Source organism: Ctenopharyngodon idella, chromosome 10, assembly GCF_019924925.1.
Source record: "Ctenopharyngodon idella isolate HZGC_01 chromosome 10, HZGC01, whole genome shotgun sequence".
NCBI classification, from domain to species: Eukaryota; Metazoa; Chordata; class Actinopteri; order Cypriniformes; family Xenocyprididae; genus Ctenopharyngodon; species Ctenopharyngodon idella.
In genome coordinates, this window is record NC_067229.1 from 9,526,643 (window position 1) to 9,551,528 (window position 24,886).

General features: G+C 35.1%; 1 protein-coding gene and 1 long non-coding RNA gene across 51 annotated transcripts in view; one reads left to right on the top strand and one right to left on the bottom strand.

Annotated features, from left to right (window-relative positions):
- ptprc (protein tyrosine phosphatase receptor type C) overlaps positions 1–24,635 on the top strand; it is a 33,907-nt gene extending 9,272 nt beyond the window's left edge. For 9 of the 50 annotated variants that reach the window (XM_051910808.1, XM_051910810.1, XM_051910821.1 and 6 more), the window contains 29 exons: positions 7,548–7,634; positions 8,448–8,543; positions 8,634–8,651; positions 8,756–8,989; positions 9,313–9,498; positions 10,041–10,145; positions 10,278–10,409; positions 11,950–12,078; positions 12,245–12,400; positions 12,754–12,965; positions 13,091–13,154; positions 15,985–16,087; positions 16,212–16,243; positions 16,337–16,437; positions 16,515–16,605; positions 16,712–16,779; positions 16,873–16,909; positions 17,150–17,247; positions 18,484–18,609; positions 18,701–18,858; positions 18,963–19,098; positions 20,712–20,858; positions 20,953–21,043; positions 21,199–21,329; positions 21,625–21,759; positions 22,676–22,798; positions 22,903–23,069; positions 23,154–23,289; positions 23,739–24,635. In XM_051910808.1, coding sequence (XP_051766768.1) covers positions 8,498–8,543; positions 8,634–8,651; positions 8,756–8,989; positions 9,313–9,498; positions 10,041–10,145; positions 10,278–10,409; positions 11,950–12,078; positions 12,245–12,400; positions 12,754–12,965; positions 13,091–13,154; positions 15,985–16,087; positions 16,212–16,243; positions 16,337–16,437; positions 16,515–16,605; positions 16,712–16,779; positions 16,873–16,909; positions 17,150–17,247; positions 18,484–18,609; positions 18,701–18,858; positions 18,963–19,098; positions 20,712–20,858; positions 20,953–21,043; positions 21,199–21,329; positions 21,625–21,759; positions 22,676–22,798; positions 22,903–23,069; positions 23,154–23,289; positions 23,739–24,044 — 3,468 coding nt within the window. In that variant the 5' untranslated portion in view covers positions 7,548–7,634; positions 8,448–8,497 and the 3' untranslated portion in view covers positions 24,045–24,635. Of the gene's footprint in view, positions 1–8; positions 84–4,371; positions 4,444–6,885; positions 6,958–7,210; positions 7,298–7,547; positions 7,635–8,447; positions 8,544–8,633; positions 8,652–8,755; positions 8,990–9,312; positions 9,499–10,040; positions 10,146–10,277; positions 10,410–11,949; positions 12,079–12,244; positions 12,401–12,753; positions 12,966–13,090; positions 13,155–15,984; positions 16,088–16,211; positions 16,244–16,336; positions 16,438–16,514; positions 16,606–16,711; positions 16,780–16,872; positions 16,910–17,149; positions 17,248–18,483; positions 18,610–18,700; positions 18,859–18,962; positions 19,099–20,711; positions 20,859–20,952; positions 21,044–21,198; positions 21,330–21,624; positions 21,760–22,675; positions 22,799–22,902; positions 23,070–23,153; positions 23,290–23,738 lie in introns of all 50 variants that reach the window. The other 41 variants (XM_051910803.1, XM_051910811.1, XM_051910825.1 and 38 more) reach the window with 12 other exon arrangements.
- LOC127521520 (uncharacterized) lies at positions 6,847–7,631 on the bottom strand. The gene is made up of 2 exons (XR_007932383.1): positions 7,479–7,631; positions 6,847–7,133 (listed from the first exon to the last, which is right to left on the bottom strand). It is a non-coding gene; the product is annotated as an uncharacterized LOC127521520 (long non-coding RNA).
- Positions 24,636–24,886: the final 251 nt, after the last annotated feature.

The following is a 24,886-nucleotide window of genomic DNA, read 5'->3' on the forward strand; positions in this document are numbered from 1 at the left end:
TACTAAAGATAAAATCCAGACAAGCACATCAACCTCACCCCCACTCACCTCCCCGCAACAACAAAACATCAGTCTCTCTGCAGGTAATACTGTGTTTAACATATTTTATGATTTTATTCATGTACCAATTTGTCAGTTTTTCTTCTGCTTATTTTGCTTAAATATATTGCCATATTGTTGAGTTCATACATTTTACATTTATATTTAAGGACATTTTTTTTTTTTTAATAAAAATCTGGTTAAAATCTGGTATGTTGGGTAGCCACATGATGTCCAACTTACTTATATTCCATTCCGGACTATGTAAAAATATTAAAAAGAGAAACAATTTATTTGATTTAATAATAATTTTCATTTATGCTGTAATACTAAAGATAAAATCCAGACAAGCACATCAATCTCACCCCCACTCACCTCCTCGCAACAACAAAACACCAGTCTCTCTGCAGGTAACACTGTGTTTAACATTATATTTCATGTTTTATTATTAATATTTATCAATTTATCAGTTTTCCTTCAGTCTATATCATGTAAATAAATTAACATATTGTTGAGCTATCGCAGTTTATGGTAATAATAAGTAGTTTCGTATTGACATTTTTGTACAAAAGAAATCTCATACTGTGTAAAAGAATTTATAAAAGAAACATTTTATTTGATCTAATAATCATAATTATTTATGTGGTAATACTAAAGAAATCGAAACAAACACATCAACCTCACCCCCACTCACCTCGCAACAACAAAACACCAGTGTGTTTAACATATTTCATGTTTTTATTCATGTACCAATTTGTCAGTTTTTCTTCTGCTTATTTTGCATAAATATATTTCCATATTGTTGAGTTCATGCATTTTATATTTTGATTTAAGGACATTTTTTTTTAAATAATAAAATCTGGTACTATGTTGGGTAGCCACATGGTATCCAACTTACTTATATTTCATACTGGATTGTGTAATCGAGTTTTTCTCGATTGCTTAAACACATTTCTTAAAATTATGCCTCCCTTTCTCGAAACTCTAAACACAAATCCATAACTTCTCACCCAATTCCACAAAATTCCAGTTTTCAGGTCAAAATGAAGCTCTCCACACAAAACCATTTAAATTTGGTGCAACCGAACTTTGCCCTCAGACATGAAACACCAGCCCTCAAACACACACTACAACATAATCTTACACAATGGTGAGATAAATTCAAAACAATACTACAAAAACCGGTAATAAGTTATGTTGCTTGTGGTTCTCCACCTCAAAAATCTTTTCACAAGATGAACACAACAAAAGACAACAAATGTATACATTTGCACATTTTTATTCCTTAATGTACTGTACAGTACAATACACCAAACAACAACAGCAAAAATAATAATCTGCCCCATCATCCGTCTTGGTCTGGGACAGGCCAGAGAATCTCTTCAACATCACAGGCTGTATTGGCCCTAGCCAGGCAGCAAGGGTAAAATCCTCTTGCATGCCTGATCCAGCACTGGCACACAACTAAAATGTCTAGGCAGTAGGGGTGTAACGATTCACTCATTTTCTCGATGAATCGATTACAAATCCTGACGATGCATATGCATCGATATTGAAACATGTTTTTTGAATCGTTAATTTCGGCCAATAATCAATGTAAATGCTAAGAATCAAATTAATCACGATTCGATAGCGATTCAGTGCTTTAAAATATATAGACATTAAATTACTACACGCGCGAATTGATGGAGACGTTGTGCACCATAATTCACGCACTCACAGCTCTCCTTCACAGATAAGCGCTGCACTCTTTACCGCCTTTCACTGGATTTCACTTCGTCTGTAGCTCTCTCATCAACACATTTTGAGCAGCCCACGTTTGAGCTCTCCTCAGGACGGCCACTGCTATTCACATGAGCAGAGGACAGCTCTCTATCGAGACAGCAATAGTCCTGAGTAAAACCGCTCAAGCCATTGATAAAGCTGTCAAGTCATTGAGTGGTCACTAGGCTACTGTTGAAATAAAATGCTTTCATTGCGTGGAAATGTCACTGTTATTTTCTAAAAGATACAATACTAAAGTTTTATGGAAATGGGTCATTCCATTGACATTACCTGAGCAGTTGAAGTAAAACCCCACTTATTCAATGTTGTTTAACTGAATGTACAAATGAAACTGCTGAAATAACTACAACATTAACAACACTGAAATAAGAGGGCGCGGTTTATCTATCAATCAGATGTGCATTAAATTTGCGTTCGTTACTATAGCAACAGTAGACACCCAGCGCGTTTTCTTTCAGAATCATCGTAAGGAAAATGTTCCATATAAAGAGAACAAAGAGGGCTTTTATAACTATTCTGTGAAGAAAAGTTAGTTTAGGATTAGTTGGGAAAGTGCATGATATTCTAGGGTAGTCTCTCCATGTAAGCATTAGTATGTTTAATGTACCTGGAACACTTTAATAAGGTTGTGTAGTCATTAACACTATCCTACACTATAGTTAACCTGAACTAACAATACTTTTAAAGCCTTTTAAAATTTTTATGTAAATTTTTAATGTATTTTTTAAATTTTTAATGCCAATTTTTAGTCTATTAAAATAAAGTTATGTAGCATCATTAAGAACTAACATGAACTAACATTTAACAATGGACAAAAGGTTGTTTTTTGCCTTTACTCTCTGACCTCCTGAAGGCCGCTGTGTAATTCGCACCCTAACTACCACATTGGGGGAAGCATTTAAATAACCCTATGATTGCATAAAAAAATGCCTAATCAAATCTAATTAATCGAATTGCATCGAATTTTAATGTGAATCGTCACAAATCTAATCATTCTGAATTTGCAAAAATTGTTCTTGAATCGAATCGTTCTGAATTTGCAAAAATTGTTCTTGATTCGAATCGAACACCTATGACACAGAGTACAGCACTTAAAAGTTACAGTAGAGAGCAGTATGAAGTGTACACATACCTGTTTCCTCCCTGAAGGTCCTTATGATCGAGGCGACGGTGAAGCGACTCAGATGTACTCAATGCCCAGCCCCTCTAGTCATACCATAGACAGGGACATAGTCAACTAGAGTGACACAAATTTCATCCGAGACTGCTTGTCTTTTTGCCCTTCCTCGTCATCCTCATCCTCTTTCTTCACCTTTTCCTTCACTCCCTACTGCTCTTCCTCCTCCTTCTCTCTGGTGTCCTCGACCTCTTCTATCACGTCTCTCTGGATCAATTGTTCCAAAACTATCTATTGAATGTTCTGATTGGTGTGTGATAAAATGTGACTCTTAGGGCCCTATTTTAATGATCTAAGCGCATGGTCTAAAACACATGACGCAGGTGCACTTAGGGCGTGTTTTAATCCACTTTTGCTAGTTTAATGACGGAATAAATGGTCGGCGCGCCAGGCGCGTGGTCAAAAAGGGTTGTACCTAGTCTCTTAATGAGTAATTTGTGTGTTTTGGGCGTAACGTGCAATAGACCAATCAGAGTCTCATCTCCCATTCCCTTTAAAAGCCAGGTGCGCTTGCACCATGGCGGATTGCTGTTTACATAGCAGAATATAGACACTCCATACCTGACGAGTAAGTTTAAATACATGTGTGTATTGCCAATATTGGTCAAATATTTAGCCAAATTAATTTGTTTGTTAATTCATTTGCTATTTAAACAATGTGGGTGCTGGACGTGAAAATGGTAACTGCGTCGGGCTGAAACCAGCAAAAAACACGTGCCGTCGCTCTTGCCGTCGCATTGCGCCGGGTGTGTGATAGGGCCCTAAGTGTTTCCACCTGGGTAATTGTTTGCTAATTGAGCTGAAGCTGTGCTGACTTGAGTGAACAATTTCGAATGCTAGTGCTTTCATAATGAGAACATGGTGTAGGAAATGAGAAATGATGGGATTTGTCTCTAGAGTTTTGCAGTGACAGTTCAACAAATCTAAATTCTATGTCAAAACAGGAAAATAGTGTTTATAGTATAGGGAAATGCGTGTGCTTTTTGATAAATCGTCCCCTTGGAATTATAAGGTTCTATCTGACATTTTTGTCAAAATAGAATTATTCACATATTCTTATTCTGTGGCAACTTATTTACATTATGTGATGTTTTTTTATGGCGTGTACATTTTGGGACTTTTTATTTAGAAAACAAAAAGGTTCTATCTACAAAGTTGAATGGAATGCAAAAGCTTTGAAGCTCAATATCTCAAAACTGCTCAGACTGCAGATAGAACCTTATAATTCCAAGGGGACAAAATGGCATTGTGGTTTTGAAATTTTAGTTCAAAAGCCTGGCTATAGTGTTTAAGCAATCGAGAAAAACTGTAAAAAGAGAAACAATATTTTTGATCTAATAATCATTATCATTTATGTGGTAATACTCAAGAAATCCAGACAAACACATCAACCTCACCCCCACTCACCTCATCGCAACAACAAAACACCAGTCTCTCTGCAGGTAACACTGTGTTTAATGTTATATTTCATGTTTATTATTATTTGTCAGTTTATCAGTTTTCCTTCAGTCTATATCAGGGATGGGCAACTGGCAGGCCACATACGGCCCTCAGTGTCTTTCAATACGGCCCGCTGGACATTTGAAAAGCAAGTAACGTAAAGATTGTGTTCAGATTATAATGTTACTAAATAATGTTACTATATAATTTACTAAATAAATCCTGGAGAGGTCGCTATTTCAAGCCGATCCCCGTATTAATAACAGCGTAGGATGTGCACGCTAATGTGAATGTTTACTAAAATTAGCAAAAATAAATGAAAAATTGACAGTAAAAATCGTTTTTTCACCATCCAATCAGGATGGTTAACGGAAGTTCAAGGGGTCACCCATATGTTTGATTTGTTTGGAAACGAAATCTGTAATGAAAGATTTTATTGTAAATTGCCATTCCACCACTGCACTGCTCATAAAATCCGCTTTCCACCGTCTGGCGGAACGGATGAATGGTAAGGAACGCTTCCAGTTGTATTTCCAATTGAGCCCAGTACGGCACGGCATGATTACAAACCATTCTCCGCCCGGAATTAGCCAACCGTGCCGAACCGTGCTGCTAGAATGCGAGTAGTGACGTTGTCACTCAGGATCGGTCACTTGTCTGTTGCCTGGCTGCCAGTTTCTCCGTAGCTTGCTAAACATGATATTTTAGCAACACGAACACAAATTAATCATACAATTAAAAGAAAGAACTGATCATCCTACATCAGGGCTACTCAACTGGCGGCCCACGGGCCAAGTCCGGCCCGCCAGTCATCATCTGGCCCGTGGGCACCCACACCACTAATCCTACCCAAGACTACCAAGTGCGTATCATATGCACGCCAAAACTCATTTTGGCGTATATTTTCTACGAGATTACATGCACGCACTATTGATGCGCTTTCTCATGTGATCGGGTTGGGTGGCCGCAGTGGCGCCTCCAGTTGCACTGTGCATACCATGCACGCTCCTCCGACTGACCTGAGAAACGTTTTCCGTGCGAATATTTCAGCAGTTATTATGTGTCCCGTATTTCTGTCGACTGAACCAGTGATACCAATCATTCGTGAATTAATCATTCTTTTGTCTCGGTTCTTTCTTTTCTGTGAATCGGCCAAACGTGCTTGCATAACTATCTGAAATGATTTGGATTCATTCAGACCGCTCTGTCACTGAATCATCTGTAGGCTAGTTGTTTCTTGGTCAGTAACAACAAATACAGAACAAATAGCGCTGTTTTCAGGTGTTTCACTAGTTTACTTTGAACTACACAGCACGGCCCAGTGGATAACGGAACGAAAGCTTAAAGAAGCCGGTTTATTCCCAGTCACCATTATTAAACAGCGTTGCGGCATCCAATAAGAAACGTTTCAATTCGACACACACCCCTCGGTTACAAACCACAAAACACTCGATGATTAAACTAGTTTTAAATTGGATGAAATAGCCTCAACATTCCCAACAATGCCATGCCATGAAACATGCCATGAATGAAGATAGAAGACTTTTAAATCCTAAAATCACCACACTTACAAACATTTACCATGAATGAACTGTAATAATTTACCATGGATTGTGGAAATGTGGAATATGTTGTAGCCATTTATATTGCAATATATTTATTAGGTGGGTAGGGGAATATATAATTCATGTCTTTGTGAAAATGTGTGTAGTTTTTACCTGCATTTAGGTGTTTTTTTTATAGGCCAATATAACATATCATAATATAATATGGTAGTAGTGAGTAGCCATGTATGGTTTTACCTGTGGTTACCAAGTCTTACTGTCAGAATATTTTCATTTAAGCCTATATTAATTATAGATAGAATAAATCTTACCAATAAGAAACCTCAATTCCCCCAACCCCAGTTCTGTACATTTGTTTGTTGCAAATTTACAGATAATGCAATTGAGATGTTTACATTTGCTTGTTGGAGTAATATTGCTTGTCAAAGTTTCCCTTTTGTATTAGCAAAAATTGCACAAGTTTAAGTTCATAAAATCTTTTTTTTTTTTAATTATATTAATTGTACATTGATTTCCCTTAAGAAAAAGTAAATTGAGTAAGACGTTACCTTTTACTCAAAAAATTGAGTAAAAGGTGCGAGTTTGGATTAGTAATCTGGCCCCCTGCATTAAGGAGAAAAAATGTTGGCCCTCGTCACTATCGAAGTTGCCTATTCCTGGTCTATATCATGTAAATAAATTAGCATATTGTTGAGCTAATGCAGTTTATGGCAATAATAATCAGTTCCGTATTGACATTTTTGTACAAAAGAAAAATATGGTACAAATATTGGGTGATGTCCAACCTTCTTAAATCTCATACTGTGTAAAAATGTATTAAAGAAGCATTTTTTTAAAAAAAATCTAATAATCATTATCATTTATGTGGTAATACTAAAGAAATCCAGACAAGCACATCAACTTCACCCCCACTCACCACCTCGCAACAACAAAACATCAGTCTCTCTGCAGGTAACACTGTTTAATATTATATTTCATGTTTATTGTTATTATTTATCAATTTATTTATCATTTTTTTCCTTCAGTCTATATCATGTAAATAAATTAGCATATTGTTGGACTAATGCAGTTTATGGTGATAATAATCATTTTTGTATTGATATTTTTGTACAAAACAACGTTCCAACCTTCTTACATGTCATACTATGCAAAAGTATTTATAAGAGAAACATTTTATTTGATCTAATAGCCATTAATCATTTAGGGAATAATACTAAAGAAATCCAGACAAACACATCAACCTCACCCCCACTCACCTCCTCGCAACAACAAAACACCAGTCTCTCTGCAGGTAACACTGTGTTTAACATCATATTTCATGTTTTATTATTATTATTTATCAATTTATCAGTTTTCCTTCAGTCAATATCATGTAAATAAATTAGCATATTGTTGAACTAATGCAGTTTATGGTGATAATAATCATTTTTGTATTGATATTTTTGTACAAAACAACGTTCCAACCTTCTTACATGTCATACTATGCAAAAGTATTTATAAGAGAAACATTTTATTTGATCTAATAGCCATTAATCATTTAGGGAATAATACTAAAGAAATCCAGACAAACACATCAACCTCACCCCCACTCACCTCCTCGCAACAACAAAACACCAGTCTCTCTGCAGGTAACACTGTTTAATATCATATTTCATGTTTTAATGTAAAAAAAAAAAAAAGCATATTGTTAAGCTTATAAGATAAATTTTTTGTTCACATATGCATTAGCATTTAGGGAATGTTTCTGATTCTATATGTGTGAACCAAGACCATAACCATGTCTTGAACTTTTTGTTGTTGTTTTTTTATTATTATTTAAAAAAAATAATAATTAGGGGAGGGCTATTGGTCTTTTTATTTAAAGGAATTAAATAATTAAAGAATTAAAAGGGATTTAAGCGAATAAAGAACAGGAAATAAGAATGGTAAAAGAAGTTGTAGATCTAATTGTAGCCTAGTTGTGAAGTAATCGGTTTAAACTATTTGCAAATAATATTTTATTTAAAAATATGCACACATTCACTCTTATTCGTGTCTAATATGTCAAAAAATGCAAAACGTTTCTTGTCTCATTACATTCAGTAATGAATTACATGACTCATGTCAATTATAGCATATTTTCAATTAAAAACAGTGGTTTTTCATTAAAAAAACTTGAGTAGTTGCATCACTGGATATGACTGTCTAATTATTGTGGTAATATAAAGTAATTTCGTCTCACATCAACATGACACCAACAGCACCTCAGGTAACAGTGTAATAGAAACAGTTAAAATTAACAATTCAGAATCAGTGCTTATTCACTGTTTAGCCATGCTGTATATTAATGCATTTATTTGTGTGAAGCAATACAGTGAGCTAAATGAGTTTGCAGTACCTCAATATCTTGGTCATTGAGTTTTAACTCTTTTATTATAACTTACCACCTCAACAACATTCAGGGATTGAGACCACCTCACCTCCAAGCACCACCATCACGCTTCTCACCTCCATGCAATCCATCTCAACCTCACCCGCACTCACCACCAGCAGCATGGGTAACACCACGCTATCTGTGCCCTCTGTACAAATGATTACTGATTATTGTGATAACTAATGACTAACTTGTAAATATGTGCTTTTCACAGGTACCACAGTAAGCCCATGTGAGTATTTGTTTACACTGCCCCTATTTGAAGTCAACTTTAATTTTGTTGTTGAGAACATATAGTTATCAATTTGTGAATGTTTCCTGCACACTTACACACAGGTAAATACAACCTTACCGAGAGAGGGGATGGAAGTATTTCTCATGTCGTGAACGTCAATGGCTCCCCTGACAAAACGTACACAGTCACATTAATGAGCAGGGGGAAACCTGTCAAAAGTGTATCTAGCCTGACTGCTGTTGAAATAAAGTTTGAATGGTTAAAACCATGCACTATTTACACCATCAGTGTAAATGCCTGCGAACCCGATGGAGACGTGACTTTTATATCCAGTGGTAAGTGTTTTAATACATACTCAAACAGCAAGTTCAGATGGGACATACTGTACACTGACCTCAAAAACTATTTGGACACTTAAATCACACTTGTTCCTGGTCTGATATTTTGTTGCATAATACACTGACAGTCATACATTTTCAAGTGTTCAAATATTTGGGGATAATATATAATTTGTTTTGACAGAATGGAGCAATAACATGATCCATTTTATTATTATAATATTTTTAATATTTCAAGTACTTGAACATACTACATTTTTATACTCTGCTGATGAATAGATATTATATATGTATTCACATTGTGTCTCATTTTTTTATAGATCAGAATAAAACTGTTTTCCGCACTGTTGTAACCAATGACAGTGTGTGTTTTGAAGGAGAATTCAAAAACACAACACAGATTCTGGAATCTATTAAAATAACACAGAACAACTCTTGCAAACCTTTTCAAAAGCACATAACATTCGACACATGTAACTACACAACGGATGGCCTTGTGCCCCCAGGTTGGTATTTACTAAACTGAATAGATGTATTGTTATTTCATTTATTTTTCAACATGAAAAGTAGGCTCTATTTTTACTGCTCTTTACACACAAACTCTCAGAGAATATTGTTGAATAATCATTAAGCACAAACCCATTTACATTCTTGCTGTTGAATTGGCTCTTTGTCAGTTCATGAGTGTGAATTTGTATTGAATTGGCCATGACACACAAGGCCGAATTGGAATTTTAATGACTTTGAATTAATATTTTAAATATATTGATATATATTACAAATTTCTGTAGGTGCCATTTCAAAAACTGATTATTAGTATACGTATCATAATAATAAAAAAAAAAATGAAAACACTTCCAGTTATATGTGAATTCCATGCCATTTTAATTGTACTTGAATTTTAATTCTGAATCCTGTTTCCTAACTTAATTCAAATTCATTGTAGTTTTTTGTACTGGTATGGAGTCAGTTATAAAGTCCTGGCATTTGTTGGAGTTGCGTAAGAAGTTTGACCTGCATTTTAATTAACTGAATGTTTCTGTTTCAGTCAAACCAATCATAACCTTCAATGAAACTATTCCATCTCAGTTTCAATGGACTAATAAACCAGAACAATGTCATGAAACGTTTAACATCACTTGCAGCCACAACAGTAAGTAATTAAATGTTTCCATGTCACTGGAAATGTATAATTAAATATCTTTAATATTGTCTCTTCACATTTACCTTGATGATTAAGCAGACTAACAAATCATGGATGCCTTTTCTCTTCTTTCTTTGTCAGATGAGAACAAAAATTATGTTTTAAATAAACCAGTGTCATTATTACCTGACAGAGAATATTCCTGCTTTGGAGAATACCGTTACAGGAATCAAACCATCAAGAGTAATAATCATGTGTTTACGATAAAATGCGGTGAGTTGCTAATTAAACAGGATTGGTTCAAAGTTCTTCCATTCTTTCTTTTCTGCACACCTGAGAGTATTTACCAATAATGTCATGACTAGCAAAAGAGGGTTTTATTAGGCTACTACTTATTAGGCTAATATTTTGACACTATATTTAGGCACACCTAAAACTATATGAATGTGAATAAAATATTAAACACTAAAATGTTTTGTCATTGTTATAACATCCCTTCAACTCTATTTCTTGTTTCTACTCAGTTTTATTAGTGAGTTTAAACCTGTGAAAAAGTGAGTTTTCTTCATCATGAAGGTAGTTATAAATGTGCAATAAACATAACTTTTTTCCATTTTAACGTCAAGGCACAAATTAAACTTGCATTTATATTTATAATTGCATTTATAATTTTTTTTTTTTTTTTTTTTCCAAAATGAAAATATATTTATTTTTTTAATATGTTTTGTGTCCAATATAATTACTTGATATATAGGCCTAATTAAGTGTCACTGAGAAGGCCAATGGATATATATTTTTTATTTTTTTATTTTTTTTTTTTTTTTTTTTTTTTTTCCCGTTTGTTTTATGGCCAAAGAAACTTAATGCCTATTTCAAAACTTCCTTATATTAATAAGATCTTGGAGAAAGACATTCATAATCAACTAGTTGATTTTTTTTGACTGGAAATAATATTTTTCAGTCTGGATTTAGGACTAAATATAGCACAGAATCAGCTTTATTGAAGGGTGCTAATGATATTTTGATAAGTATTAACTCCGGTAAAGGTGTTGCTTTAATGTTGTTAGATTTGAGCGCAGCCTTTGATAACATAGATCACGATGTTTTAATAGAATGTCTTAGAGATTATGTAGGTACAGCATGCTCAGTTAAGATCAGAAACTAGTTTCTGCATCGGCAGCTATCTCTTGGGGGGTCCCACAAGGATCAATTCTTGGTCCAACTATGTTCTCTTTATATATGCTGCGTTGGGTCATTTCCTTTAGAGATTGATGACTACATCTTTTGCTAATTTTTATAAGTGTTTGACTGAAGTGAAGGGGTGGTTTGCAAGTAACTTCCAACAACTAAATGAGGAGTTTATTATGTTTGGGAATAGACAGCTTGAGAAAGGACTGGTTGAAACTTATGGACTACTGTCTAGTAATATGTGTTTTTATCTGAAGAACTTTTCATTTTGATCGCCATATAAACGGAGTTGTGAAAGCAATGTTTTTCAGTTAAGAAAATTGTCAAAAGTTATCTTAAGACGTACTTATTCCATCTGGCTTTTGCCGTTTCATTAGGTCTGATAAATGTGAGAGATTTGCTGTATGATGTATGACTTGATTGTTGTGATTTGTTGTTATTTTATGGTTGCAATAATTTAAGAGTTATATGCTATTTACAGCACTTTGGTCCATTCTTATGGTTTTGAAAGCAGTTTCTAAATAAATTTGAATTGAGTTGAGAGTGAACCATTGTCTATATATGAATTGTCAAGCTTTGCATTGTGTGTGAGTTTTTTCTTTTTTCTTTTTTTTTTCTTTTACAGATTGGCAAAATGCAGCATTTACAAATATATCCAGTGACACCTTTGAGATATACTGGAATTCTTCCCTGGGAGATAAATGCTCAGGGGTTAAATGGAAAAGTTATTCAGCTAAATGCGGTGCTGCAAATGGTAATTGTAACAGCTCACACTTTCCTGTTGTTTTGCCAATATAGAATCATTGAAAAGTAGCAGCTGTATATTTTCTGTATAAATACTCCAAGGTCTTTTTGATTATTTGTACAGGTAGTAGATGTTTAATGTCTTACAGCTATACTGGTATATTTTGTATTTACAGCGCAAATCTGTAAAAATAGGACAAGCAAAAACCATGACATAGTTTGCACTGTAAGTAATTTAGAGCCATTTACCCTCTATAAATGCAAAATTGAGGCAGAGTACATGGGCGAAACCTTTAACATACCCCTCAATGAACGCGAGACACATTCTACCAGTAAGTGATATCTCTTTTAATGTTTGCACAAATAATATAGATTATTTTAAGATTTAATTAGTAAAGTGCTGAAAATGCATATTTTCTGTCCCATGCTATATTCCTTCATTGTGTTATTCTTCGTTTTGCGGTTATTTCCTGAATATGAAAACAATTTTTCCTTATCAGCTTTGAACTTTTTTCCCCCGTTTTCAGAAAATATATATATGTACTGTTAATCATTTAATCTTTACAATCAATTAACAATTTATTACTGATTTGCATTTTAAAATGTTACAATTAAATGCTGATTGTATGTAAATTATATGCCATTGTGTGTATAAAATGTTTTTTTGTTTCACTCTTTTAAATAGATCCCAAATTCACATCAGAAATTAAATGGCATTACATATCTCACAATTCTATTGGCATAAATTGTGGTTCTGTTGATAATTGGAATGGAAGACCGGGAACATACGATGCTGAAATCAAATACAATGGAGAACGTACCGACTTCTTTGAAGGACATACAACATGCTCGTTTAATTTTTCAAATCTTTACTACCTTACAACATATGATATTGAGGTATTTAAATCCCGCTGTCAGCATTCATGTTTGCCAAAGAGTTATGTATGGAATTGAAAATTGTAGGCTTAGTAGAATTGCAATGTTTTCATTTGTGTTTCACAGTATACATTTGTTGACTTCAGGTTACAGCCAGGAATAAGGAAGGTGATTGGAGTCAAAGAACAATTAAAAATGTTCCTACAAAATGTAAGAACAACCTTTTTTCATTCTGGCCCAAATAGAGGTGATATTAATATTCTATTATTATCTGCTAAATGTATCATATTTCTTAGTGTTACAATGGAATATATATATTCCTGTCAATTTTACAAGTTGAGGACTTAGTTCAGTCAACTTAAAAATTTAAGTACACTGAACTCAAACAAAAGTGTTTTCTTTACAAACTAGTTCACATTACTAGACAAATATGTGAAAGCATGTTTTTCTCAAAGACATAAAAAAAGAGTGTTGGAACAACAATGGACCGTGCATTTATTTGTATTTATTAAACTACAAATACTGTTCAAATTCTTTGCGCAGATATATATATATATATATATATATGCAAATATATATATATATATATATATATATATATATATATTAATTAAATCCTGCAATGTTACTGCCTTTTAAATAAATCAGGCTCTACTCTTCCGCACAATGGTAACCTCACAAAACTCAGACAATACAGAAACCCTTTAAAACAGAATCTTATCAGTGGTGACATGCTTCACACTGCAGTGCATGCTGGGAGAAACCATAGTATAAAACTCATCCATGGTTCACAGCATGCATTGCAGCATGAAGCATGTCATCATTGTTGAGATTCATATGCTGATTCTTGTGTTTGTCTAAATATGGTAGTACTTCCAAATGTTTTGTGCGCAATATCTTTAAAAAAAAATATCTGATAATCACAACAGTGCTGGACCTCTTGCTATAGTATCAAAGTGGTGTTTGTAAAGCAATATTTAAATGCAACTAACGACCTAACACACTTTTGATCAGCAATAAACCTTCGGATGAGATCAGTGAACTAGAATACTTGATGATGATGATGTCCCCACCAATAAATACCCAAAAGTTTATCCCCAGCTTTTTCTGCCATAATGTCTTATAAACACTGAGTTAAAGCAGCCAGAGGAAAACTAGTGTTTAAAAGTCAAGGGTCAAGAGCCCAACTAAAAGGGTTTTTAAATGGTGTCTGAGTTTTGTGAGGTTACCGTTCTGCTGAAGAATAGAGCCTGTGCTTCAGTCCAGGAAAGGACCAAGAAACATTGATAATATGCTGAATGTTGCTTTATTTAAAAAGCAGTAACTGCATTGCAGTGATGTGTATTAACTACTTCATTAAGTTGATTATTTTTATTTTTTATTTTTTAAAGAATACAGCTGTGATCCGCACTCAAAATTCTTTTAGGCACTTTATTTCATATTTTATGACATCATTCACAGGGTAATAAAACAGATGTTTCGGCTCAAAGGCCTTCCTCAGTGTGTTCAATGCTCTAATCCCTCCACCCACTATTTAAACAATTAAATAATTATCAATCTCATCAAAATTGGACAATGTTACAAATTACTCACTTGATTGTGTTAAACAACGATTCTTCTCACACAATACGATCCTAGTAAATTCATCCACTAACAATTTACATGCAACACAAGACACAATACTCATGAAGTTCAAAATACTCATGAAGAAAAATCTCACACCAAACAAAATAACAGAGGATCCCACAATCAAGAAAAATCATTAATTAGCCAATTAGACCAAAAAACCTTACACATCAATTCAGTAAATACACAGTAGTTAAATACCCAATGATTGAAGTAATCAGAAATACATTAACATTGGTCTTCACACTTAGAATATTCTTTTGATATATGCTATAATGCAATTTATAAACACATTATAGAAAAACAGAAAAATCTAATTTCTCATTCATACCATTAGGAGCCAATGATTTCAATTTATAGATCCAAAATGCTTCTCGTTTCAATAATTCTTTATTTATATCAACTCTATGTGATCCTGATCCGTTTTTTTTTTTTTTTATGAATTCCATTAAATTTCAGATATCCACAATTTGAACAGTGTTTGCAATTTAATAAATGCAAATAAATGCTCTGTCAATTGTTGTCCCAACACTCTTTTTTTTAATGTATTTGTTTAGTAACAATATAGTTTAGGGTCCAATTTTCACTATTAACTAGTGGCTTATTAGCATGCATATTTCTAGGATATTGGCTTATTATTAGTACTAATAAAGCACATATTAATTCCTTATTCTCTGTGACCATATTCTACATACCTAATCCTACCCAATATATTTAACAACTACCTTACTAACTATTAATAAGCAGTAATTAGGCGTTTATTGAGACAAAGGTTGTAGGTAATAGTTAATAGTGAGAATTGGAATTTAACAACTTACAACTTTGAGCAAAACATGCTTGAGAAATTTAAGGCAATCAGTTTCCACATAATTGTCTAGTAATGTGAACTAGCTTGTAAAAAAATAAATAAATAAAAAAACACTTTTGAGTTTAAGGTATTTAAATCTTTAAGTTGACTGAACTAAATACTTAACTTGTAATTTTTTTTTACCAATTATACTCAAGTAAACTCTAGTTACCTCTACTAAGTGGTAGTATGTTTTATCAACTCAAAAATGATGAGCTAATTTACTTGCTATTTTTAAGGCAACCGGTTTCTGCAATTTTTATATTTTCATATTCCGCAAGCATTCAAAAGTGTTCAAAAGCATAGGGGTTGCCAAGATAAAGAATTGGGGTTGTCATGTGATCTCAACGTGACCTCAAATTTTTTTTGTAAAATAACATGCCTTTATTAGGCCGCTAATATGACTGGATCTCATCTCATGAGAGTGTACATGATTCTAATCATTCATTTCTTGGTGGTAAACCTTTTTTAATCAGTAATAAATTGCAGATTGCACCTTTAATTGTTTGAAATATTGTAAACAGTTTATTAAACCCAAGTTCATCCTCAAATATGTTCTTCCCATAGACAACGACAAGGCTGTCATTGGATTCCTGGCATTCCTAATTGTTTTGACATCAATTGCGCTGCTCTTTGTGCTCTTCAAAATTTACCTTCTCAAACGAAAGCAGTGAGTGTCACAGTTTCTCCCAGCTGCTCTCTGAACTCTGTTATCACAGTGTTTTCTGTACACCACAAAATTATGCTCAGCTTTAAATGTTCATCTAATTTTCTGATGGGATTTCTCACCACAGCAATGCTGAAGATGAAGAGATTCTTCTTACACGTAAGTAATTAGCTCCTATCAAAGTCATTTCAGTGTATTTTGAAAGTAAATTACTTTGAGAAGAACCCTTTGGTTTTCCATCTCCTCTCATAGAACCCCTGCGCCCAGTTGAGCCCATCTACGCAGACAATTTAATAGAAGCTTACAAGAGCAAGATCGCTGATGAGGGCCGTCTGTTTATGGATGAGTTTCAGGTGATTCTCTAAATGATAATTCTGCTTCTTCTGTTTAAATGTAATGAGAAATGCATTCAGATTCTGCTTCTCCTCAGAGCATTCCCCGAATTTTCTCCAATTACACCATCAAAGAGGCAAAGAAACAAGAAAACCAGTCCAAGAACCGCTACGTTGACATTCTGCCTTGTAAATATCACTCCAGTATTCATAAAGACATCTGTTTACCCACAATTCCTTGAGTAGTTTTCATATTTCGATCTAAGAATGTATTGTTTTATGCTTGAATTCGTAGATGACTATAATCGCGTTCCTCTCACAACTGGAGGTGAACGAGAATACATCAATGCCAGCTTCATCGAGGTGCGGTCATATAAACACACATTCCAAAGCACAAGAATCACTTTAACAATTTATGACTTTATAATTTATATAACTGTTTTTCTTCCCATACAGGGATATCAAGAGCCGAAGAAATACATTGCAGCCCAAGGTATAAATCCTCTTATTAAATGGATATTTATCATTCTAAATTGTGATTGGCTGAGGCACATTCAGAGTGGCCAATGAACGCACAGGCTGACCCCATTTTCAATATTACTGTTGCTTGGCAAACATAAAATGCAGGGAAATTGTTTACGGCAACAATTAAGATTATTAAATGTGATAATAAACTGCCATATGAAGTTTAAATAATAGCTACATTTTAATTGTTGTTGGACGTATTTTCCAGGACCCAAAGATGAGACTATTGATGATTTCTGGCGAATGGTTTGGGAGCAAAAGTCATCCATTATTGTCATGGTCACCCGGTGTGAGGAAGGAAACAAGGTAAGTCGTTGTGTTATATATCAGGGTTTCATCAAATCTAATTTAATGCTTTTTAATGCCAATTTTTACATTTTTTAATGCCATATATATATATGCCGCTAAATGCCGATAGATGACGTCATACGGCAATTAGAAAATTCATCATGTCATTGTTGTATTCGCATTCTGCCAAGTGTCAGCCCTTTACATTTGTTTGCTTCTCTGCTGCTACCCTTTTTGCTCACATAATATATTTTTATACAGCCAAATTCCCAATAAAAATTTTTTTTCTGTTTTTGTTGTCATTCATTATGAAATGGTGACTGAAACGCGGCCCATTAAGATTACATACAGGGCTCGACATTAAGCCTTCTCATGTGGACGCATAAATCGGTCATTCAATTGTACGAGTAAAACAGTTGCTTGTCTGGAATTTTTTTTTTTTTTTTTTTGTGGTGAAAATATACATTTGTTCTGAAGCAATATCCTTTCAGAATATTGCAGCTTTGACATATGTAAATCTGCATATTTTTGATTGATTACAACTGCATTAAATAATGTTATGGGATTGTTTTAAATATTTTTTGAAAATACAAATATAAAATGTTGGGGGGGAAATGATACTTTTAAAAATGAAACTAAACCACCAGTAGGTGGCGGCAAGTAACCGTCTTAATGAGTGAGTCATTGATTCATTCGAGCGATTCATTCAAATGGCCGATTCGTTCAAAACGCTGAATCATTCAGTAATGAAAACAAGGCTGAGTGCTGTGATCTTTGTTTGAAACTATTTTCGCTGATAAAATAGAACAAAAACAGTCAATGTTCCTTCTAAAATGTAACTGGTTTAATATTAACTACTTGTTAATTGAACTGTTGTATGAAATAAGTGTCAGGTTTTTAATCGTGATGGTAGCCTATTTAGGAAAACAGCATTCTTGGTCGTGTAGTTTTGCTTACCAGTATCAAGTTATAAAAACTCCACATTTTGAATTTGAGCCCCTGCCCCTTTGATCGCGAAAGTGAAAGTGCCCCTAACCCCCCCACCCCCCGGAACGCAATTTCGGCCGAGGATTTTCTCAGCTTTATTTTAGTTAACAAAAAGTATTATTAGTAGTTTTGGTTTTACCTTTTTGTTAACAATAACAATCTTTGCTGCAGTCTCAGTTTATTTCTGATTGATATAGTTTTTTTTATCATCATAAAGACCTTGAATGTGAATTATTTCCACTGACTGCTGCTTTTTTGTCCTCTCAGATCAAATGTGCTCAGTATTGGCCATCTCTGGACAGAGAGACTGAGATTTTCGAAGATTTTGTTGTGAAAATTCGAGCTGAGGAACACTGCCCTGATTATATCATTCGTTATCTGGTCCTGGCCAATGTAAGTGTGTGCAGTCCGTTCATTCTTATGTGCTTTATTTAGACGGTTTTAACTTACTTAGTGTGTGTGTGTGTGTGTGTGTGTGTTACAGAAGCGAGAGAAAGCCCCAGAAAGAGAGGTCACTCATATCCAGTTCATCAGCTGGCCTGACCATGGAGTGCCTCAAGACCCCAGCCTGCTTCTGAAGCTCAGGAGAAGAGTCAACTCCTTCAAGAACTTCTTCAGCGGTCCGGTCGTGGTCCACTGCAGGTAATGCAGGACCATAGAGATTACTACCTGTCAGAAAGGTAGTTGTCTAAAGGGTCATTTGGAGTTGATGAATCTTAATGTGAATGTTGGCATATCGTCTATAGTGCAGGCGTCGGCCGAACAGGAACCTACATTGGCATTGACGCAATGATTGAAAGTCTCGAGGCGGAGGGCAGAGTGGACATCTATGGATTTGTAGCAAAACTACGTCGTCAGCGTTGCCTCATGGTTCAAGTTGAGGTAAGTGAGACAGCAGGGGGGAAAAAGTGTTATTTTTAATTGTGTGTGTGTGTATATATAATACTTATTAAAGGCACAATATGTAAGATTTTTGGATTAAAATATCTAAAAACCACTAGAACAGTGTGATATATTTTGTTGACTTGTGTACTTACAGTATCCCACATGTTTCCAAGAATGTTTAAATCCAGAGAAATAAGCCATTGTAAAGAGGGCACGGCGTCGCCTATCGATGATGTCATACCCACGTTACCCTCGATTTCCGGTTTTATTTTGTAGAAAGCGTTGAAACACCAAAGACACTTTAATATATTATGTGTTTTATTAGACAGGTGAGCAACTGTTTCATCGACAGAAAACTAATCATTGTTATATAGCTTAACACAGTAAGTTTTATTGTTTAAATCTCATACAGTATAACAACACACAAATGTATCTAATTGTGATTTAAAAAGAAGCGCTGCGTTACTCCACATACACACGGCATAATAATAGCTCCACTGCTCTCAATTCGGTGTCGTACGTGTCTCTCATTAGCAATCGCCCCAGAGGTTGCATTCCCCTCCTAAGCCTTTCAGCCACACCCTGCTTCATATACTTCAGTAACGTTAATAAATCTTTAATACATTAGCTCATCCATGAATAGAATTTTTTGTCAGAGTCTCGTTGGAATCTTTTCCACCGTTTGAAGATAAGGCGTCATCAAGCTACGCCTTTTTTTTTTTTAATAAGTGGCCTCTAGCGCAGAAAATTAGATATTGAGCCTTTAAATGCTAAATAAAAAATGTAATTTGAATTATAAACCTTCAAAATATATTTTAAATAACCTGTAAGACTTTCGTTCATCTTCAGAATACAAATGAAAATATTTTTAATGACATCTGAGCTATTTCTGTCCCTCCACTGACAGCTACACAACTACCACTTTGACGCTTCAAAAAGTTCATTAAGAGATCGTAAAACTAATCCATATGAATTGAGCAGTTTAGTCCAAATTTTCTGAAGAGACACAATCTTTTTATATGATGAACAGTTTAAATTTAGGCTTTTATTCACATATAAACATTGATCAGTGAACACAGAAGCTCAAACGTTCTGTGTAACACCAAGAATGAACCTCATTGGTTCTCGCACATCAAGCAAACATGCTTGAGCTTCTGTTTACCACAACTGATGTGTGAGTTGATGAATGTTTATATGAGTAAAAACCTAAATTCATTCTGTTCAGCATATAAGGTGATCATGTCTCTTCAGAAAATTTTGACTAAACCAGTTAATTCATATGGATTCGTTGTACGATCTCTTTATGAACTTTGAAGCATCAACCTGTCAGTTGCGTATAGTAGCTGTCTATGGAGGGACAGAAAGCACTCAGATTTCATTAAAAAGTTATTCATTTGAGTTTTGAAGATGAACGCAAGTCTTACAGGTTTGGAACGAAATGAGGGTGAGTAATTAATGGCAATATTTTCATTTTGGGGTGATCTAACCTTTTAAGTCTGGCAAAATTGCATTGTTTTGTTGACAATTGGAAAAAACATTTTTTGTAACACCCTTTATTTTAGATTTGGTTTATTCAAATTTAAGTGTGTGTTTGTTGTTGATTGTGTCAGCCCCAGTACATACTGATCCACACCGCTCTGATAGAGCACAACCAGTTTGGAGAGACAGAGGTCCCACTGACTGAATTCCACTCAGTGCTCAACACCCTCAGGCAGAAAGATGGAAGTGACCCCAGTTTGCTTGAATTGGAGTTCCAGGTTTGTCCTCCTCCTATGATTGTCACCTGGACACAGAAATGTATTTGTGTATTTTATTATTAAAGCAGCATGTTTTCTTGTCGTTTTTATAAAGAAACTCCCCAAATTTAAAAACTGGAGAACATTTAATGCAGGAAGTAGCGAGGACAACAAGAAGAAAAACCGCTACTCGTCTGTTATCCCATGTGAGTGATCAACAGCAACTTTATTGATCTGCAGATCCAAGTTTCATATTCATGTTGCAGTACTATATGTCATATTTACAGTATAGATAGACCACATTATTTATTAATTATAAATTAACAACAAACTGAGTAACCAGCAAATATTTCTGTTGCAGATGACTTTAATCGAGTCCTGTTTAGACTTGAAATTGAGGGCAACCAGACCAGTGACCCTGAGGATGAGGATGAGTATTCATCAGATGAGGAAGAAGAATCTAATGAATACATCAACGCTTCATTTATTGATGTACAAAACTTGATTCCCTTGATTTTATGTTATCTAATATATCATTCTTTTTAATTACAGTAATTACAATGGAAGTAAAAATGTGCTGAACTGTAATGAAAATAATGTTAAAAAATCTTTTTTTTTTTAAAAAGAAGCTTTTTTTTATTTCATTCTTTTGTATATGTGATTTAGTTATACAAAATTAAAATGAGAAAAAGGGAATACCAGCTCATATACCTATTCGTTGATTTCTAAGTGAGTGACAATAATATGTTAATCTCAACCCAATATGCTTGTTATTGCTTTCCCACAGGGCTACTGGTGTCATAAGAGTCTGATCGCTGCACAGGGGCCTTTACCAAACACAACGGAAGAGTTCCTGCTCATGCTGTATCAGCAACAAACTAAAACCCTGGTCATGCTCACCGACTGCCAAGAGGATGGCAAGGTATGACCTACTACAATACCAGACTGACAGACAAATAGATAGACAGACAGAGGGATGGATGGATGGACAGACGGACGGACGGACAGACAGACAGACAGAGGGATAGATAGATAGATAGATGAGACAGATGGATGGATGGATATGGATGGACAGACAGACAGACAGAGGTATAGATAGATAGATAGATAGACGTATGGATAGATAGATAGATAGATAGATAGATAGATAAACAGAGGGATGGATGGATGGATGGATGAATATGGATGGATGGACGGACAGATAGATAAACAGGGATGGATATGGATGGACAGACAGGGATAGATAGATAGATAGATAGATAGATAGATAGATAGATAGATAGATAGATAGATAGATAAATAGATAGATAGACGTATGGATAGATAGATAGATAAACAGAGGGATGGATGGATGGATGGATGGATGAATATGGATGGATGGACGGACAGATAGATAAACAGGGATGGATATGGATGGACAGACAGAGGGATAGATAGATAGACAGACAGACAGACAGGCAGACAGAGAGATGTACGGATAGATAGATAAGACGGATGGATGGATGGATGGATGGATATGGATGGACAGACAGATAGACAGACAGACAGAGGGATAGATAGAAAGATGTATGGATAGATAGATAAACAGGGATGGATGGATGGATGATGGATGGATGGATATGGATGGACAGACAGACAGACAGAGGGATAGATGGATAGATAGATAGATAGATAGATAGATGGGATGGATGGATGGATGGATGGATATGGATGGACAGACAGAGGGACGTACAGATAGATGGATGGATGGATGGATGGATATGGATGGACGGATATATAGTCAGAGTAATCAATTAATCTCTGTCCAGTTTTTCAGGCCATATCTGTATTTTTTCCAGGATTATTGTTCTCAGTACTGGGGAGATGAAAAGAAAGTGTTTGGAGATATGGAAATAGAGGTGAAAAAGACAGAAAGCTTCCCAGCATACGTCAGACGGCGCCTGGAAATACAGTCCACAAAGGTAACCAGAGTCCTTGTCCTCAGCATGAAAATCTGTCCTCATTAACTGCAGACATGTTTTCTGATACATATGAAGTAACTGATCCGTCTTCAATCCTGTAATAGAAGAAAGAGATCTTGGAGGTGGATCAGTACCAGTTTCTGAAATGGAGAGGCAGTGAACTTCCAGAGAACGCTCAGGAGTTAATAGAGATGATGAAGAGCATCAGAGAGAACGGAAATTATGACAACAGCAACATGAACCGGAACGTCCCTATAGTGGTGCACTGCAAGTAAGTCCCAATACCAGAGACATTTCTTTCCAAGATGGATGGATTGATGCATTTTTAAATTTCCTTATTTTTTTTTTTTTTCAGCAATGGATCGTCACGCACTGGAATCTTCTGTGCCTTATGGAATCTCATGGACAGCGCATTGACGGAAAAGTTGGTGGATGTCTTCCAAGAGGTCAAAAACATGCGCAAGGGGAGGCAGGGAATGGTGGAAACATATGTAAGTTCTTGACTTGTAAATAATAACAATAGAAGAATGACTTTATCTCACATTTGCAACTTTATTTCTCATAATTGAGAGTATTTTTCATCAATAAAATTTTATGGAAGTCCGTAAGTCATCTCACAATTACCTTTTTATTTTTACTCTAAAACAGGAATGGACTTTCTTAAAAAACAAATATGTTTCAAAAATCACTATAAATTTTTGTTTTCACACTGAAAATTGTTATTGTAGTGACCCCTGAGTTATCTTGTTCCATGTATCACACGTTCATATTTTAGCCTGTGCTAAATTCAGTGTGAAATTGTAAAATGTTGTACTTAAAAGAGTACCTTGAAGAGGTTTCATCCCAAAATTAAGTGTACTATGCAAATGTATATCACATAACAGTTCTTAAACGATCAATTAACAGACCAAATGCTCAAGTAGTTCTAAACTCTCCACAGGAGCAGTATCAGTTCCTCTACACGGCTCTAGAGGGCGCCTTCCCGGTGCAGAACGGCGCCATTAAGACACCAACTGCAACCGACAGCGCACAGGTCATCAACGAAACGACGGCGCTCCTCACCGAGGCCAACAGCACTACCGGTGCTGACCAGAAGAAGGCGGAAGACAGCAAAGCCACGGAGAGCAGTGAACAGGAAGCCGCGGAGAACAGCGCTGCCGCGCCATCACCAGCAGAGGGAGACGGCGAGAAAACCACAACGGAGGGCACCACCAACGGCCCTGCTGTCACCACCGTAGAGGTTTAGGCCAGTTTTGAGCTAAAATGTTTTCTCTGCATTTGACACCAAGTGTCTCAAAAATATTTTACACGTTGTTATCATACTTTTGTTTTCTTGTTTTTACATTTGAGATTTACATTGAATTCAGGTCGGATCAGACTGATCCATTACAACTTACGTTTCTGCCTCAGGTTTCAATTTTGATTTACTGTACAATGATGCTGTTTGTGTGAAATCTGTGCATACTGATAATGTTTATTCACATGTGTAAAGGTTTTTTTTTTTTTTTTTTTTGCTTTATGATTTGATTTTTAGGCTATCAAATTGCGTTTTTGAATGTATTGTAAAATAATTCCTTAAAAACGATATTTTATTTTAATATTCTAGTTTGGAAACTGTATCAAAGCACAATCTAAATTATGGTGTCTGAAATGTTTGATGGGAGTGAGTGCTTTCATGTTCGAGAACAACAAAATAAAGAGTGGCAAAGATGACTTTGCACTACAGGGCTGTCATCAAACTATCTTTAATTTCACTGTTTTTCTGAATCGCTTCAATACATGTTTCATTTTAAGCAGATGTAAAATAACAAAAAAGAATAAATGTTGGCTTGGACAATGCGGCTGTTGTGTTTTAATTCACTATAGTTAGGTGGGAAAAACTCGTCAGACCCTCTTTATGGTTTATTTAACCCGTTTCTTTCCTCGTCAGGTGCACGAACCTGGCCTAGAAAATTCAAATAATGTAAAACCAGCGTAATATGCCTAAAAACAAGCATTTGTAATGCAAACATGAGCCACAAGATGGCGCTTGCTAACAAAGAAGCGAGTACACAGACTTTCTATTCATAATCATTCCAGTGTGTGTTT